The 18,213-nt window shown below is 39.5% G+C and overlaps 1 protein-coding gene and 1 long non-coding RNA gene across 2 annotated transcripts; one reads left to right on the top strand and one right to left on the bottom strand.

Moving 5' to 3' along the window:
- Window positions 1-3,024: 3,024 nt before the first annotated feature.
- Window positions 3,025-5,021, bottom strand: LOC131768403 (uncharacterized). The gene is made up of 3 exons (XR_009338982.2): window positions 4,701-5,021; window positions 4,357-4,598; window positions 3,025-4,230 (listed from the first exon to the last, which is right to left on the bottom strand). It is a non-coding gene; the product is annotated as an uncharacterized lncRNA (long non-coding RNA).
- A 248-nt stretch (window positions 5,022-5,269) lies between these two features.
- Window positions 5,270-15,114, top strand: LOC131768360 (rap1 GTPase-GDP dissociation stimulator 1). The gene is made up of 15 exons (XM_059084096.2): window positions 5,270-5,544; window positions 5,753-5,872; window positions 6,522-6,647; window positions 7,281-7,430; window positions 8,050-8,181; window positions 9,086-9,211; window positions 9,714-9,860; window positions 10,303-10,434; window positions 11,045-11,124; window positions 11,507-11,564; window positions 11,979-12,104; window positions 12,712-12,852; window positions 13,554-13,679; window positions 14,180-14,308; window positions 14,523-15,114. The coding sequence occupies exons 1-15, from the start codon at window positions 5,433-5,435 to the stop codon at window positions 14,663-14,665; spliced, it is 1,848 nt and encodes a 615-aa protein (XP_058940079.2). The 5' UTR covers window positions 5,270-5,432; the 3' UTR covers window positions 14,666-15,114.
- The last annotated feature ends 3,099 nt before the right edge of the window (window positions 15,115-18,213 follow it).

The following is an 18,213-nucleotide window of genomic DNA, read 5'->3' as shown; positions in this document are numbered from 1 at the left end:
GATCGGCAGCGCGAAAAGGCCTTCGGATAACTGGAGCCTGAGCTACAACCTTAAGTCAAGCGCAGAACCCTTCCTGTAAGCATTGTTTGGTCAGCTTTTACCCTTGAAGCACTTTTAAATTGAGTATTGAAAAACGAAAACTAAAATAATAACATCTAGAAATCAGAACAAAGGTTAACATCATCATCAACCAATGAGAACTAAGAGTGAAAACAGGTAACCGACTGACCATTGCAAGTTGGGACTTGTTTTGGTTTTTACACTTGATTGGATGAGACGGTGGCGCGAGTTTTCTTAACCAATCACAGAGCAAGGCAATTCGGATCACCAAAGCAACCAGGATCACTTTCGATACTTCGATACTTCATTGAAAACTGCTCTTTTTCCCGTATCGACAATAGGGACCTTAAGCAGTCAGGACGGCAACGCCATGGAAGACTTAAAAATCATAAAAACTTAAATTAAAAAATGAATTTCTGCCTTTAATTAGAATTTCAATTTCATAATGTATAAAAAGAAGCGTTGAGTTCAAAATGGAAATTAAAATAATTTGCCATCGCGGTTTCGGTTCGCAGACGACGCAAATTGTGGTGATTTCACATTGTTGTTTTGACAGCTGAGAAATGTACAAAGTTTTAAAACGCACGTGCTGAGCTATTTTTCTGCTGATTAGATCTTTTATTTTTCCGCGTCCTCTTTGCTGGATGATAAACGGGTGATAATCCATAGGTTCGCGCAGGGCGTAAGTAAGGCAAAACCATATCAACGCAATCCCGTATTTTTTTTCGAAACTCATCTCATGTGTAATCTGTACATGTTGTCTTTCAGTCGCGTTTCTAGGCTTCTTCTTGATTACTAGTGTTAGATGTTCAGAAATAATTCGTCGGCCCATGAACAATGAATATCTCCAAGCTGGTTAAACGTCTTGTACGATACTTGCAGGTGGTTGGCCTCGGGGCAAGGCCGCTAGTTCGAGCGCCATTTCGTAACAAGGTGGTGGTGTCCTAGGGACTTCTTCCAGTAACGCATCGTCCACGTTTACGGTTGAATTGACCCCGCAGTAAACTTGAATAGCGGTGAAATAATCCGGCAAATCTATTGAAGAAGAAGGACTATCACACGGCTGACGTTGCGGAATATGATTATTATTCAAGACTGGAGTCGGAGATTTTTCTAAGTCTGCAGTTGGAACCCGACATATTACAGCTTGACGATTAGAAACGGTTCCTGTCTTTCTTAAATAAACTAACATCACCAGTGTTCCCACTCCAATACAAAGCAAAAAAATAGCGGCACCCCAGTAAATGGATGCTGCTAAGGAGTCTGGCGAACTGCATTTAGGGCAGAGTAAAACAAAGATGAGAACCAGAGCGGTAATAGTCCCTGTGAAACAGAAAATTATCAAACCAACCGTTGCTGTGAACAGGAACTTTTCATTACGCCTTGAAAACAACGACACATCTTGACTTCTTTGCGTCATCATCGTTCGGTAGGTTGGAATAAGCCGGTACTGACCTCAAATGAAATTGTTTTGCCTTCAGTGTTGAAGTGCACGATGAACCGAGCTAGTTGTTTATCTGATAATGGGGTACAGCTCAAACGCTGTTTAGACTTCCTTTATCTGTGCACTACCGACACCGTGGGGAGGGTCAGGCTTAGGTCGAACGGAAAAACGTCACTTCCGTTTGTCGGCCTCTTGGAAAATATGGCCTAAGGGATCGATCATCATTTATCGTCTGAGGGGAGGGGTGTCGGGGGATTTTGTTTGTGTCACGATAAACTTTACCTGATCCACCCCCCCCGCTCCGGCAGTTAATTGGAAGTGAATTTTCTATGATCCTCCCATAATACTCTGTCTGGCAAAGACTGACTCCCCCTCCGCTCCCCATGAAAACCATGTAATCCTCCGCGACTCTCCCGTCCCCTCCCCTCCCCCCCCTCCGCGATAAACTAATGACTAATTAATGGTCGCTAAATAATAACTTCAGGTCGGTCATTTTCAATTCGCATCAATTTTATCCATCTTCAAGCTCTTTATTTATTCCATTTTAGGTTTGTTCTTTCTACTTCGCTAATTTTAATCCCTTCCAAAATGACTTAATTTTTTTCCTCTTCTCTTTGAAGTTGTTTTCTCGTTTTAATCAATAAGGGAATCTTAATTTACTTTTTTCCCTCCCCTAAATGGTAATCATTCCTTTTTCCCGTCATAACATTATTCTTTCAGTCTTCCTCTTTCCGCTCACAGTCTCCTTTGCATGCGTTTTTTTATCTCGTCTGAAACACGTTCTCATCCCAAACTGACGTTAACGGCTGCGAAGTTTTATGTTCGCGAGATCGATCACACCAATAGAATATCTCTAAAGGTACCTTTCCGTGGCCTTGGCATGAAAACAAACCTTACATTTTTTCCCCCTAAGCTAGAAGGAGGTGATAAATCTATTTGTAATTCCGAGAAATACTTCCTGTGAAGTATTAAGTGATCCTACAGAATAAATGCTCTCGCAACATCGTTTGTAACACGTTCCCTTCCCAAACTGAGGTTGACGGCTGCGAGAGAGAATTTTGCAAGACAAAACATGAGGGAAGAGAAGCCACCGTAGCTAGACTAGCCACCACTGGCTTGTAAGCTCAAACTTTCAAACTTTTCATTCGCGTGATATCACATGCACGGAATATTTTCAAAGTACCCCACCGTGACCCACGACCTTGCCATAAAAAAAACCTTACATTTTTCCTCTTTAGTATGACATAAATACATTTGTCATCTTGAGTAGTTCTTCCTGTGAAGTAAAGCGACCTGATGGCATAAAAACGTGTTTGATGTTACAAGGTTTTGAGTATCGAATGACGCTTTCCATAACCACTGTTGCATCATCGAAAACTCACGCTACTGAACTTTTAATCGTATGTAACAACCTTGATACCGGGGATAGCCTTTAAAGAAGAAGCACAAGCTGCCAAAATAAATACAACCCACTCAAATAAATGACTCTACAGCCGATTTCATATGCCACAAAAAATTTGATACTAGAAAGATGCGTGAAACTAGTTTTAATTTGTGTGACAATCAGCACAAGTAATACTCAGTGACATGACAAGCAGAGCCACCTTAATACACGAGCACAAGGAAGTCTTCTCGATATTTTCTAAAGGGGAAGAGGAATTTCATGTTTATTGGTTCTTAAGCAACCCTCAGGTGCTAGTATTTAATGTGTGTTTTGACACTGGTATTACCTTGACTGTAAGCGCCTGCTTGCAAATCAGCAGCAACGCTGAAAGCAGAATTCAGCTGTCGTCTCTAAGAGAAAATTACCAACCCACGTGGAACAGAGCTGAATAGCGTCTGCGCATACGTTAGGCTTGAGCACGGAAAGTTCCGCGGAAAACGAAGTTTGAGTCATTTGCATGTCTGATATTCCATTCTGTTGCTTCTAGGCGTTGTTTCATAGCCGCTTTCTTTTACAGTAGAACCTCAAAAACTTTGGACACCCTCTAAAAATTTTCAAAAATTCATCTTTTCCTTAAAAAAACTGAAAATAGGAAAATGCCTTCGACGACAACAAAATGCCTCTGCCGTCTAGATGCCAGCCCCTATTTCGCTGTATCTTAAACCCCGTGCGCTTGAGACCGCGCTATTGACCGCATACCTGTGACGAAACATTTCGTTATTCGGCTCTGCCATGTGGCATAATGTACCTCTCGCTCTCGCTTTGGTTGGCTCGATCACTTCCCTCTCTGATTCTTAACACCGCGGTACTTCTTCTGACTTCTGATAATCATTAACGGCTCTCTCAAAAAAACCCTGAAGAAATCGGCCCCTCTTATAAATACTCATTAGTATGCCCATGTTTTCATTACTTGCATTGGCAGCCAAAAAATCCCATGCCCATACAATGAAGCTTCAAAACCCCCATGAATAAATTCTAATACGTTTTTAGTTTATTCCCTTCTCCTGTATCTAGTGCTCGACTTGTAATCATGAATCATCCTCATATAATGTGCTAGCAGCACCCCTTCGTCTTCGGGAATCATCCTTCTGCTCCAATAGCGCATTAGATCATATCCACATGTAGTTTGCGCCATATAAGTAATAAATTATTATTATTATTATTATTAACAGCTTTTTCACTTTCTCATATGCCTCCTTCAGTTCTCTCAGTGTCTCCTCTGCTTCACTGATCTCTTTGTCTAGTGTCTCTTTCTCTCCTTTTGATTTTTGCAGCGCTCTTTCTATAAACAAGGACAGGAAATCATCATCAAAATAATGAAAATTCCAAAACAGCAAATAAATTAATAAAGAATAATCAATTCCATTTATCTTGCGGCAACTAACCCACTTACAAGTAGGAAACTAACCTGATTCCTCTACTAGAGCATCTGTCTCCCTTTGTAAAGCCAAGATATCTTGCTCCTTCTTGGATGAAGCATCTTCTTGGACTTGAAGCTAGCGAAAGTTGTCTTGGAGCGTTTGGCGCTCCTTATGAATGTTAAAAATAGGCGATGTTTCCTAGAAACGATTTACTTGTCGTTTCGAATCACATTTGCCCAAATGGCCTGTCTCTTTGCTTTTCCCGCAACATTTACGGTCTCCTTCGGGGCTACAGATGAAATAAAACACTCAACATTGAGCCTGAGGAAATTCAAGATGGCGGCCTAAACTGATCAACGGAGAAAATCGAGTTTACATGACATTTTCTTACCTGGATTCCTCCGAAGAAATTGGCGAAAACGACGCCATTTAGACCAAAGTCCACTTTCAACTTTCGATTTATGGCACGCTTGGCAACTAAACGGTCAAAATTATATTTTTTAGGGAGGAGGACAGGTATTTTGGGTCTATTTTCTTCTTTTTGTTCTGCGTTTACCTTAACAGTGGAGCCCCCTAAGAGAAAAGTGTTCTCTCAGTTCCAGGACTCTAGAAATACCGAAATCACAACGGTTACGTTGACGTGTTGGCTTCTGTAAACCCGTTGTTAGCCGATAGCGTACCTCTGCCATAAGTGAAAGGCCAGAGCCATTCAATATGAAAAAAAAGAAGGATGGCAAGCTTTATCCAATGTAAAATAAACGACTGAAAGAACCCCTTTAGCTTGACGCTTAAATCTGCTCAAGCCGTGAACGCGTCGTGACGTGACCTCTAAGATAGCAACGGGAGGAATTTACATAGCAACCGACCATCCGTTTACCTGATATATCGTGTATCGTTTGATTGCGGGCTCCAAGACTAGGAGGGAAACTTGTGTGGTGTAAGTCTAACTGTGATGTCCACACTCTTCTTGTTAAGCGAACGTTTTCGTCGAAGCTGTTTCCCGTGTACTTGCTAGTACATCTGTGTGATATTTCATTATTTGTTTCGTGGATTTTCATTTCGAATGCCTTTATTTTCAAGCCTTGCCATGTAGAAGTTTTACGGGGATAAAGAAAACGCTAGAATGAATCACATATGTGAGCTGTTCGAGAAGCTCAAACTTGATGTTGGAGAAACGAAAAAACTCGATTTGGGAGTTGTCGATTCCATATTCAGCGCACTACAAAAAAAGAACGGTGAGATAATTTTCCCGTTTTGCTGAGATGGAAAGTTCTATCAACCGTACGATCGGAGCGCGTAATTTTTAGTAGAGAACGTCAGTGTGTTTTTATTTAGGAATGTTTTGAAATGTCAACGCCTATACATCCACTTTGTGGGGTGGGGGTAGGGTGGGGTTGATGTTCTGTTTGCAAAGTGATTCTGTTATAATTATTTTATCTGTAGAGAGGTTTGATGAGGCAGCAATTAAACGTATCCTTGAGAATGTCGTCGCATTGCTGGAAGTTGATGAACCTGAAGGCAAAGCAAAGGTGTTAATGCTTATTGCTGAGATTGCAAAATCAGGTAATTCAGAGAGAAATAAGTCAAGTTAACCCTTTAACTCCCAATGTCTGATTGTTAATTCTCCCCATTTGCTGCTACAAACTTCCTTGTAAATTAGTTACAAGAATGTGGTGTTAGCTCAGATAACAACTTCTGCCTGATAAGTTTGACTACTCTCATTTCCTGTTTGCTAGATAGTGTATGAATATTATAAAGAGAATTTACATGTTAATCAGAACTGGGAGTTTAAGGGTTAGGAGAGAGATTAGGGAATGAGCCATGTCCAAATAAAGAGGAAGAGAAGCTGGTTTATGTGCTGTTGCAGTTTTACCATTGGGTCATTGCTTTGTGTTCTTGGATAGGTTCTTGGATAGTTAAGTTCTTGGACCACCTGGGTAATGAGAGGAAGAAAATAATCATTAAACCAGGGTGTGTGGATTTGATAAAACACTAAACTCTCAGAAGAGGTGGGCAAAGGAATGTTAGGTGTTACTAAGGAGAATCTATTTTTTGATCTTGGTAGTGAAAAGGGTTCATGGCTTTCATAGCAGAAATGATGGTCAGGCAATGTCTGACTTGAGGTTTTCGATTACAACTAAATGCCCATGTAAATGAGAATGTTGGCTGGAGTGAACCTGATAAAATGTTGTGTTTCAATTTTTATTTTTAGAAGAAACAAGAGTTCCTTGTGTAAATGCAGGATTGATAACTAGCATTTTATCAAATCTTGAAAGTGATGATCCAAATATTTTACTACAAGCTTTAAGAGCTCTTGGAAATATCAGTGCTGAAAATGGTAGGTGAAGTTTGGCAGAAATATGACCCCATACCATATAATAAATTTAGTAATAACCAATAACTGCTGATAAATGATTGCTTACTTTGGGATTGTAATTGCAAGAAGCACACAATTCACTCTAACTTGCTTTTAATTATCATTTTATAGTTTTGTTTCTTTGAAGAATAAAAAATTCCCATTTATTTAGTGGAGCTTTGGAATAATGTTGAGTTGTTGAGCGAAAATCCTCTTTTTCTAACTCCCAATTGCTTCTCTGTATGTAAGTTCTGATAATTGAGTGGAAATCAAGAAATCTCATAGTTGATTATAATTAACTTCAACAAAGTAATGATGTCATTATGTCTTATTACGTCATGATGGGTAGTGGCAGCTTAGCAGAAAGTAATGCTCCTCTCTTAGAGTCCAGGAGACACAACACTGTTCCCTATTTATATGTGAATTCTTTTGAGGCTACAAGTTTTGTCCCCAACCTTCCACAATATTATGATAATTTATAAAAGGTTGAACTCTTTCACTTCCAAGAGTGACCAGAAAGAATTTCACCCAACATTATTAATACATTTTACAAACAGAGAGGTTATGGGAAAAGGTGAAAATATTAACTTGAGGATATTAATGTATTTCTTATAGAACAAGCAAAGGCTACTTTGCTGGAAAACAAAGGAGCAGAGAAGATTGTAAAGAAGCTAGGAGTTCTTGAGAAAAGCTTTGATGAGAAGAGTGACAACAGACTTGAGTTGGCGGCATGTGGATCCATGCTTAATGTAGCAAGTGACGATGGTATTTCTCCAATATTCTCCCACAATATGCCATTTTATAGTTGTGTACTTAGTTGCCAAGCCTTTGATTTGGAGTGAGGCTGAAGGTGACCTTGTTGTGATAGAGACCAGTATCTAGTTAACATGATAACAAAGTAATTTGCATTTGAAAAGCAACAAGGTTTGCATCATTACATGGTCAACCTTCGCCTCACTTCTGTTCAAAGGCTTGCTAACCAAGCACACAACTGTAAAATAGACAATTATGAGGGTCTACAGACTGGGAGATGTGGTGGCCTGATGGTTAGTGCCCAGGACTTCTGGTTGAGAGGCATGGTTGTAAGGCCTGGGTTAAAGACCTGGCCAGGTCTTTGTGCTTTGTTCTTGCCAAAACACTTTACTTTCACAGTACCTCTGACTCCTCCCAGGAGTATTAATTGGTACTGGTGTATTGTTGGGGAAGCCTGATACAATGAGGGGGATAACCTTACAATAGACTGGCATCCCATCCAGGGTGGGGGGGGAGGGAGTGTGATTAGCTCCTGGTTAACAAGTTTTGACTACAATCTAACCTAGTTACAGATATGTTTGTATATCATCTCAGTACTGAAGTTGGATATTGACTTAACTTACTGTTGCAGAAGCACTAACAGCAGAAGCAGTTTCATTTGGGGCAGTGCCATTTTTATTGAGCTTTATTAAACAGAGTCTCCAGTGTAACCCAGCTCTCTGTCAGATGGCACTATCAGCTGTGTCTGTGCTCATATGTTCAGGTAACGGAACAAGTTACTGAACTCTTAACCCTTTGACCTCTAAGAGTGACTTGAATCTAATTTCTCCTCATAATATCACCCCTGAATCACAAATTAAGGGTGTGAGAATATAGGAAATTATCACAAACTAAAGAAACTCTCGTAGCTGGTTATTAAAACAAAGTTTAGCCGTTGTTGAACAAAACTGCATTCTAAGCCACCTTTAGTTTAGCCAAACCTTTTTCACTGCACATTTATTTTTGTGACCAGGGTCAAAAGCTAATAGTGGAAAGACATTTTTTGTAATCAACCCTTTTACAGAGAATACCAGAGGCTCACTGCTTGTGTAGAAGTGCAGTTTGGGTTAGATCTTGTGTAAATAACTGGCATTTGATTTTTAAACACATTCTCCTTCTCAGCTTGTTAATCCTAGAGGTAACCCTTTAACTCCAAGATCAGATTTGTAATTCTCCTTACTGTCAACCATGCGATTTTTATAATGTTAGTTCAGAGAATTTAGTATTGAATCAACTAATTATTCCCAAATTGATATTTTTCTTTATTCTCATCACTCATCTGGTTGATATTGTATTGATTTTGTAAGGAGAAATTCTGTCTTGGTCAACCATGGGAGTTAAAGGGTTAAGCTGCTAGATAATAGATTTTGTTTGTTTGGCTTGACTTTTCTGGTAAGAATGTAACCCAGCAATACCTGTGTAAAGGCATATGATTCATGCAAATGAGGCAAATTTGCAGATTTATTTGGATATTCTCTCTTTACATTTATTTGCTTTGTTGTAATTGGATTAAACTGCAAAGCTACTGACAGTGATTTATTGGCTCATATTTGGTTTGCTCTCTCTTTTGGCCTTATTTTGATGATAAGGATTTAACTGTATAGTGTTGTTTACATATGAACCAACAGAGAAAGGAAAAGAGAGCTTTACAGAGAGTGAGGGCATGGCTACTTTATCAAAGGTGATGCAAGAGTCTGATGATGATGAATTGGTGGACTCTGTGCTTGAAATATTCACTTCTCTCATCACAGATGGTGAGTTTAGTTTTAAATTAAATAAGATGCTTGAAGGGGAAGGGGGGAAAAGGTAGGGGGGGTCAATGTGGGCTGGGTTATTTGTTACCTTCAGTCACTCTGGTCATATGTGGAACATAATAATGTTAATGTTGACTCAGTATTAGCCTCTGAAACAGACCTTCTTTTGGCCTGTCATGTAAGCCTTTCCTGTGATGGGCCAAGAGGCAAAAAAATAATGATAGTAATAAAAAGAAAGAAAATGGAATAAGAAAGTCAGAAACATGGGATTTTATGTGCATTCACCCATCCAAATAGTAACCCTTGCCAAAGGGCTTAACTTAGAAAGTGGCTAATTTCCATATCTGACTATGACAACACTCAAATGAATTTGTAGATATAAGGTGGTCTGCCACAGGTATCCTGTGTCATGACCCATGACCTTTACCTTCTTATACAAAACAGAGATATTTTAAAAGCAAATAATTTAGATATTTCTTAAGTAACAGTAATTTTCCTCTAGACAATGTGAAGAAGGTGCTGGTCCAAGAAGGATTTGCAGAACAGTTGGCTAATGTGGTGTCAACTTGCAAAGATGCAACAGGAGATGAGATTTTAAAGCAGAGGACACAGTCTGCAGCTGACATGATAGTGATGCTGCTTACTGAAGGTCAGTACTTAATTTTTTATACTTCTTAAGTTATTTATTGTTGTTTTTGTTTTTATTTTGCAATTGGAACTTTTTGCGAACAAGTATTTCCTGGGGGGAAAAGTTGTCAAGAGGTTCAGGGCTTCATCAACCCTTTAACTCCCAAGATCTCATTAGTAATTCTCCTTCCTGTTTCCTGTACAATTTGTATGATGTTAGTTTGGAGAATTTGGAATTGGATCAACAAATAATCCTCTAATGGATGTTTTTCTTTATTCTCATCACTTGTCTGCTTGATATTGTACTGATAGTGTAAGGAGAAATTCTTTCTTGGTCACTGGCATGTCTTAAAGGGTTAAGAAATGAAACTATACTTCCCCTTTGAGTGGGTACACCTATGTTGTTTTATAGTTCATTTATTCCTTAAAGTGAAGCCAAATCGATATATGTCTTCTATTTACAGATGATAGTATGAAAGGACTCTTTAGTGATGGCAATGGTTCTGTCTACAAGACCTGTGTGTCTTGGCTTTCCTCAGGGGATGAGCATTTGCAAATTTCTGGTTGCCTTGCTATCGGCAACTTTGGACGAACAGGTCAGGGTCTCAAATAATAGCATGTTGTAAAAGAATTTGTTGAATGACTTTGGCTCTGACCTTTTCAGTGAGTTCATCTCTGATGATCTCATGGCAAATCCAGGGGGAAGGGTCTGGGGAGTTTGAAGACCCCAACCAGAACTGTCAGTTGGTATTTTTCACTACTTTTCTGGTACATGTACCAAAACTCTTGCAATGACAGGACTGCATGTTATTACACAATGCAAAGTATTTAAAATTTACTTATCTTAAAATATTTCTCAGTTTATATGGATTCTAGAGTAAATGTGAATTCTTGTGTTTTTAATTTCTAAATCAAATTTAAACACCCCTTCCAAAAATTTCTTGATCTGTTTCTGTGATCATACATTTCTTTGTTGGCTAGTGAAGAGAATTTGGATATTCATCTAGTCTGTGGAAGAAGGGAAGAAGAGAGTTTGGATGCAAAAAGTAAGCTTTCCATCACTGCATAAACCTTTTGTAGTGGAGTGAGGAAAAGGGAGGGGAGGGAGAGGGGAAGTTAGGGGTGGGGTGGTGTGGGCTGGGCTGGGCTGAGGATCAAATTGTGATATTTAATTGTGATCTTAACCTTTAAAATTACACCCCACAGATGAAAATTGTATCAAACTTGTGGAACAAGGAGTCCATGAAAAATTACTGAATTTGCTAGCACGGAGTTCTCACCGAGAGGTAATAATACAAAGTAACGTCTCAAATGCTAGAACGTCTCAATTTTAAGATTTGTGTTTTTGACTTAAAGGGGAGCGGTGTTGGGGCCAAGACGCTCCAGAACCTATGAATTTTAAGATTTTTATGTTATTAACTTAAAGGGGAGATGGGAGAGGGGAGGCGGGGGGGGGGGAAAGTCGGGCAAAGACACTTCAGAATCTCTCCTATCTATGCCCCTGTGAAGCACAGTACAGAGCTGCCAAAGCGGTATGTGGGAGGCATGGGCTCTATTCCTATTTAGGAAGGAATCTTTACAAAACTTTTCTCTATTAACGTAAAGTGATCGGTAATGTCATTGTTTTTTTGTTTATTTGTTGGTTTTTTTCTCTCTTTTTTTTCTAAGAACATGGGAAGACAACTACAGGCTGTTTTTAGTGCGCTAAAGAATCTTGCAATGCCAGGTAAATTTAACATTTATTTGTTTCAACAAAAGGCACATTTGTAAGACGTGAGGATTATTGACGTGTTCATCAGTTTTAACAACGCTCCCGATACGTGACATTCTAAAGAACGACTGCAAAGGAGATTACTTCTGTGTCAACTAAAAGAATTAACCGAAATTAGAAATGTTGAAAAATCTTACTTGTGAATAAAGAGAATGTTTTGCTTTTTAAGGAATCAATTTTATCTATAAAACAGTTAGCTGAATGTCATGCCTGTAGGCTGTTATGAGATTAAAACATTTTGACCGACATGACCTATACGCAAGCTAACAGAGTTCAATTTCCACATTTTATTGGTGTCACTATTTTAACCGTTATAATCTTGGTCCAACACCCAAACTGTTATTATTTTTTGTTTCTTTTTTACTGTAGCTGTGAACAAGTCTAAACTCGTTGATAGTGGCTGCCTGGATGTAATTCTGCCTCTTCTCACGAACCAGTCCCCTTTCGTCCAGTTCAAAGTTCTTGGCACATTGCGCATGCTCCTGATGGGACACGGTAAGAACTCAAAACAAAGCACATGTTCACTTTCCTTCCTTTTAAGTCAGTCTTCTCCAATAGCATGGTATTCTTCTGAGCATGCGTAGATTAATCAGGTACGTGACATACGTCGATGTCATGCAACGTGGACGTCATGTCTACACACACGTTCTGTCCACGTGAAGCGGTGTCCGTGTAGTTGCGCAACGAGCAAGTACAACGAGCACTTTTTGAAATCATAAATTCCCCCCCTCCCCCCCGTATGTCTCAGCTTGTAACCTTGCAGCATGTGAAAACCTCGTCTAGAGTCAGTATTTTACATCCATGTTTACTATTTTTGGGTGTGTGCGTAACTGAATTTAAATTTGAATAAAGTAAGGGATCAATATCAGTATCTGGGCAACTGCCCACCTACCCCTCCCCTAACTCAACAACAGTCAATTGATAACAAGTCAGGGTTAATGTTGGGTTAGGGGAGGGATAGGTGGCAGTTGCCCAGGTACTGATATTGATCCAGGTAAGGCTTATTAGAAAAACTTCCCATCAGGAATTTTTACAGCAAATGCAGTTAGCATTAAAACGGTATAAGTAGAGACAGATCGTGACATTTTTTTTTGCGTTACAGCTGACGCGGCCAATAAGATCATTTGCAGTAAAGATCACCTTAGTACTTTAGTCCGATGTTGTGACTCCAGTGGTCACGAGGGAGTCAAAGCAGAAGCTAGCAGAATGTTGGCGATGATGGCAAAACAGGCCAGAACGGCAGGTGAGTTAGGGTTAGGGTTTGGACCACAGTCATTCTCTAGAGATGAAATAAGAATCAGTTATCTTCCACACACCGGTCGGTTCCTCGAACCAGTAATCAAAATTCCAATTCGATTGTGAGGCGTTAATTTAAAGAAATCGGAGCGGCCAATTAACGGAATTAAAATTATCACATGATCCAAATGAATCAAGTAAATAAACGTGAATTGCCTGAAACGCGTGAAAATGCGATTGGCCGAGTCGCGATCCTGGATCTGATTGGTTGAAAGAGTGGGGTAAGTTCTCAACACTAATGCGGGTAACCTAGTATTATCAACTGAATTGATAACGTAAATTGGCCACCGTAAAGAGTTTAAAAGCTGACGTTTTCGAGCGTTAGCCCTTCGTCAGAGCGATTGGAGGAAATGTGGGTTGTGTGCATGTTTATATGCAGAAAATGGGGCTACACTATTGGTGGGGTTATGGTGACGGGAAAACAAGAATAAATTAGTTGAATGAAAAGCACTCGTTGATACCGTGGGGAATATGAGTACCGTTTTGGAATTTAATTTAACGGAAAATCGGGCTTTTTCGACGCTCAAGTAAAAGTTGCGCCACACCATAAACATCATGTTTTCATATGTGGCCCTCAACCAGTTATGCGTCCTGCATTTTGCCGGTATAATCTCTAATACCATTCTGTCTTTCCCTTCAACACTACAGAGGTGTCACAACAAATAATAAAATGCGGAGGACTGGCTCCTATCGTAACCATGGTAACGTCGGAACATCCCATCATGCAGAACGAAGCGCTGATTGCTTTGGCGGTGATGTCAACAACTGTGGATGGTGCGAATTTCTGTCCTTTTCATAGTTTGTCGAGTGTTGTCAACTCTTAGGGTTCCTCGCATTATCATTACGCATTCTTGAACCATCTGTTGCAAACTATTTTCAATCTCCTATCAAATTCCAAGAGCTACAAAGTGAAGAAGTGTACAGCCAACGTATTTTTAGCCGTAGTTTTTTACTCTTGACATTAGCGCTTCAGTACAAGCGTTTCTTGGCCCTCGAGTACGTTTGAGGTCTTGAGTAACGTTAGCCAGAGAGGTCTTCAAATGGTCTTATCCCCGGTAAACCTTTCTCGACTCGCCCCAGATCTTCGTGCGGGCGGAGAAACGCTCGTCCTGCTGCGGTACTATTAAGGAACTGATCGCAAGCAATCCTATTTTCCCTGCTAACAAGAGTCCTTGCCCTTATCTTACCCAAGTCCACCTCCTTCATTTTTTCACTTATTTTTGTTTTTATCTGTTTTGGTTTTTGTTTTGTTTTGTTTGGTTTTTCTTTTACAGAAAGCTATTACCCTAAATTCAGAGACAGTGGTGTTATTCAAACGCTGATGAAACTCATTAAAACGAAAGAAGTGAATCCACAGTCATGCTACAACGCCATGGCTGTCTTGGAGTCGTTTTCACTTAAAGGTTCGCAAGATGTGTTATATTACCCTACAATGCAACAACCTTCGATGCGTTTTCAAACGCATCGTTTAGCCGAAATTTTTGTATTTCTTTTCTAGGCGCACTTATGCTCCTTTTAGTTACGCCAAAGAATGTTGATAATTTAGTTTGAATTTTACTTTGTTTACCAAGAAGCTAAGTTTGCAAAGTCAACTAAATCAACTTGTTTCTCTTACAGAGTACTTTCGACGAGATCTGGAAATAGCTGGATTGAGCAAGGCGCTGGACAATCTCACAGCTCACGAAAACGAGAATGTAAAGAAGAGAGCTTTAATCATTCTGACAAGAATTAAAGCTCAAAAGTTAGTGGAGCAGGAATAAGGGACGTTCTGAGATAAACGTCCTTTAATTTACGGAACGTGGGGCTTAAACTCAAAGCCTTGGACTGGTGGATTGGAATAGAGCGGCAAAATTCAGCCTGTACTGCTTCGGGCCAGCCAAGAACGCTTAGCTTAGCCATTCAAAGCTTTAGAAGTGCACCATATTTTTTTCGTACCCAGACTTACCACGGCCAATCAGTTGTAAGATTTCGGTTTCAGTCACACGGTAGGAACTGGGTATGAGATTACACCACATCTAGATTGTGTGTTTAATGTGGAGATCAAACACAGAGGGAATTTTTAAAATTTAAAAAATGGACTTTTTTAACAATTAAACCTAGTAAGTACCAATGAAAAATGTCGTTTTCGAATAGATAAATTTTCTGTCATACAAGTTCGATGGAATAGTTAAAAAATAATGAATAAAAAGCTACGTTTCCTGCTTATCGACTCCGTTAGGACTGGTGCCCACTTACATGCGACAGCGAGCAGCTAGCGCGCGATATTCAGGAAACTGGGCCAAGAATACGCCTACAGATAAACTCCTTTAAGATAAGTCTTTTGAAACGAAAAAGCCGTTTTTGTCACCTGCATTGTCAACAAAGTCTCGTTGAACTGCTGTAAAAGTTCAGACAGGAACTTTTTAAAGGAAAAGAGAAGCTGTATTGGTCACACCGCAAAAGAAAACTTTTTTTGGTTAATTTCACAATTTGTTTTAACATTGCGTGAGCTGCTGATAATTGCCAAAAACAAAACAAGAATTATGAAACTTCTCAGCAGTTTCCCAATTAAGCAATAGACCACACAGCCTAAGGCGAGTGATTTACAGACTTCCCCCAACACCTAACGCCGGTTAATCGATAGAATGTGCAGTCTATTACTTTGATAAAATAAACTTCGATATTCTACTGGTTTACCGGTGCAACAAACGATATGTTTTGAGATATGTTTTTGACCAATCAGCGCGCTCCTAGTTTCCTAGTTCTAAAACCATTTTGCGGCTGCAAATGACATGTCAAGAATTAGTTTAATTGTTCTGTGTGGGTTGGTTTTCAGACTGAATCCCTGCGTTATAAATATTTTACATTAATAGATTTCTCTATTGATGCATCTTGTTATTTCGGCACTTTTTTAAGCGTTCGCTTGGCTCTGAAAGTAGCAACTAAAATGTTCACTATTTAGTTTCTTTCCATTATACATGATAAACAAATTAAAATGTTTGAACAGTTCAGTTTCTGTCAATTTTTATTGACTTACGTGAACGGAATATAATGCGAAAGCTGAATCGAGATGGAAAGACTAATTCAGTTTTTGAACTCTCAATCATGCAGGTAACTGATTCGAATTTAGAATTGCCTATTTGGATAACTCTTGGTGTCTCAGGCAGGAGGCTCCAAGGTTTACATTTTCATATCAAATATTAAACAGTGCCTTTGACGCGATTGAGCCGCAAATAAATAAACTATCCAAATTAGTAATGTACTCTCGGTGTCTATTCACGTTAGGTATTAAATTGGTGTAAGGTCGAGGAATATTTCTTGCGGTAACGAGATGGAAAATATTGGAAACAAACCTGGTTTCGTCTTATTAGGAAGTGTAAGCGTTAAAAAAGGTGAAGAAAAATAAAAAAAATACTAATTTTACGTATGAAAGTGTGAAGAAAGGAAATTAATTTTCTTCGCTGCATGCTAACAACTCTTGAAGTTTTGAAATTTTATTTTGTCAGTTTTTTTGTCATGAAAGTGTAGTTTAAGTTTGTGTTAGAGTTATGTAATAAGAAATCTTGCATAACACTGGATACAAAAAACAAAGGGAGGAAAGTTCTAAACATAGAATGGAATAAAGCAATAAATAAATAAAATCCACCTGTCGCAGTTAGCACATTAAAATTAGTCTTCCTCTTAGCATGAATCATTGTGCAAGTTTGTGTTCACAGCTAACCCACTTGCCTATCAGGGTTTTGAGTTCCTCTGTAAATTGGCGCAGTTTAGCGTGATAAACCAATGATAGGTGATATGGCGCCTGTTCGCATTGATGACCTGCTTTTCGAGATATAAGTGGCCATCCATGGGCGGTTATTATAACAAATCGTTTTAAATCATAACATCTCGAGCTGAGCTTTGTATTGGACTGGGAAAGTCTGTGAATGCAAGTTGCCGGCTTTTCCATCTTCGTTGTCGTTTTGGCGGAAGTGAATTGCTTCAAATTCATTCGGGATAGTTTTGTTATCAAATGGCAGCTCATCCAAGTCAAACTAAAAGCCGCTGGAAATATTACTCAACTCATTATGGCCCGGAAAAATTTCCTACGTCGTCTTCGCAAACATGTAGCCCAGAAGAACAAGTTTCTTCGAAGCCAAACACAGAATGTCCAACCTATGGGCGGCAACGAAGTTTTTTCCCCCTTGGGATTGTCAGTGAGTGTGATTTGAAAGAACTGCGTCCAAGTGCTGAAAGGTTGAACTCCCAGGAAAAATGTAGGAGCTTCCCTTGTCTTACTTCCTCCAGTCCAGCAAGATGGGGAACAAAGTTTGTATATTCACCTCCCAGAAGTCCAGGAAGTGAAGAAAGCTTTGACCACGTGCAGTCAACCTTGACAAAAACTCCCGTACGCGGGAAATTTCGGAAAAGAATGTACAGCTGCCCGAGCACCCCTGTCAACGACTTTCTTCGCACCGAAGTTCCAAATTTATCAGCTATTATGGTACAAGCGCAGTCGGTTCCTCTTGTGAGGCGACGTTCACAACCCTCGCCGACTTCCAGGTTTAAAACAACGGCCAGTTCGACGGGAAACCCAAGCCGATCTCTCGAACGCACGGCCAGCCTTTCTTCCATAGAACGTGCAGTTGCAAAGAAACCCAGCCTTGCGGAAAAATCTAGCGATTCACGAGAGAATACACAAGAACTATCTAAGTCTCTGTCAGAAATTAAAATCGAAGATGGTGTAATTGTTATCAACAACGGTAAAGCTATCGATCTGAAAATGGACAAGGCCAGAAAACATAATCGCAGCAACGAAGGTAGAAGAAACTCCGAAGCAGCCAAGAGTAAAAGTTATCGAGAATTTCAGGAAGCCATTCAAAAGTTGGAGGACGCACAGCTGAATTTAGAAGGCGAGGTGAACGCTAAAGCAAAGACGTTCGATACGAGAGAGAAAGAGGAGAAGTTTTTTAACGAGAATGTACAACCACATTTCCTTGATTTACTAACGACTGTGAAAGGAAAGAGAAGGAAGCCTAAAGGCAAAAAATATAAATGCTAAGTTTGTGGGGGTTGTCTGGGCCACTTATCGAAAGTCGCAATTGATAAGCCACATCGGTTTCTTTAAAAAGAAAATTCCGTGACTGGCCTGACTTTTCCAGCAATATCAGTTAATTTCTAAATTTTATTGGCTTTATTCTGACGTAGTTGTTTTAGAGATCGTTTAAAATTGTTTCAAAATTCTCATGTTTCATTTTTGGACTGAACGACTCATGATTCCCAATTAATTTTAGCGCCCTGATACAGACAAGTGAGGAATTTGAGAAAAAATTTCTTCAACTTGTTGTTT

Source organism: Pocillopora verrucosa, chromosome 13 (genome assembly GCF_036669915.1).
Source record: "Pocillopora verrucosa isolate sample1 chromosome 13, ASM3666991v2, whole genome shotgun sequence".
Taxonomy (NCBI): domain Eukaryota; kingdom Metazoa; phylum Cnidaria; class Anthozoa; order Scleractinia; family Pocilloporidae; genus Pocillopora; species Pocillopora verrucosa.
Note: the sequence above shows the minus strand (reverse complement) of the source record. Positions and strands in the feature narration are given on the sequence as shown.

Bases quoted from the DNA above. Each gene is read 5' to 3' on its own strand.
- LOC131768360 (XM_059084096.2), top strand. From the start codon at position 5,433: ATGAATCACATATGTGAGCTGTTCGAGAAGCTCAAACTTGATGTTGGA. The intron at 5,545-5,752 runs GTGAGATAATTT...TTTTATCTGTAG, and splicing joins CGCACTACAAAAAAAGAACG to AGAGGTTTGATGAGGCAGCA. The intron at 12,853-13,553 runs GTGAGTTAGGGT...TCAACACTACAG, and splicing joins AAAACAGGCCAGAACGGCAG to AGGTGTCACAACAAATAATA.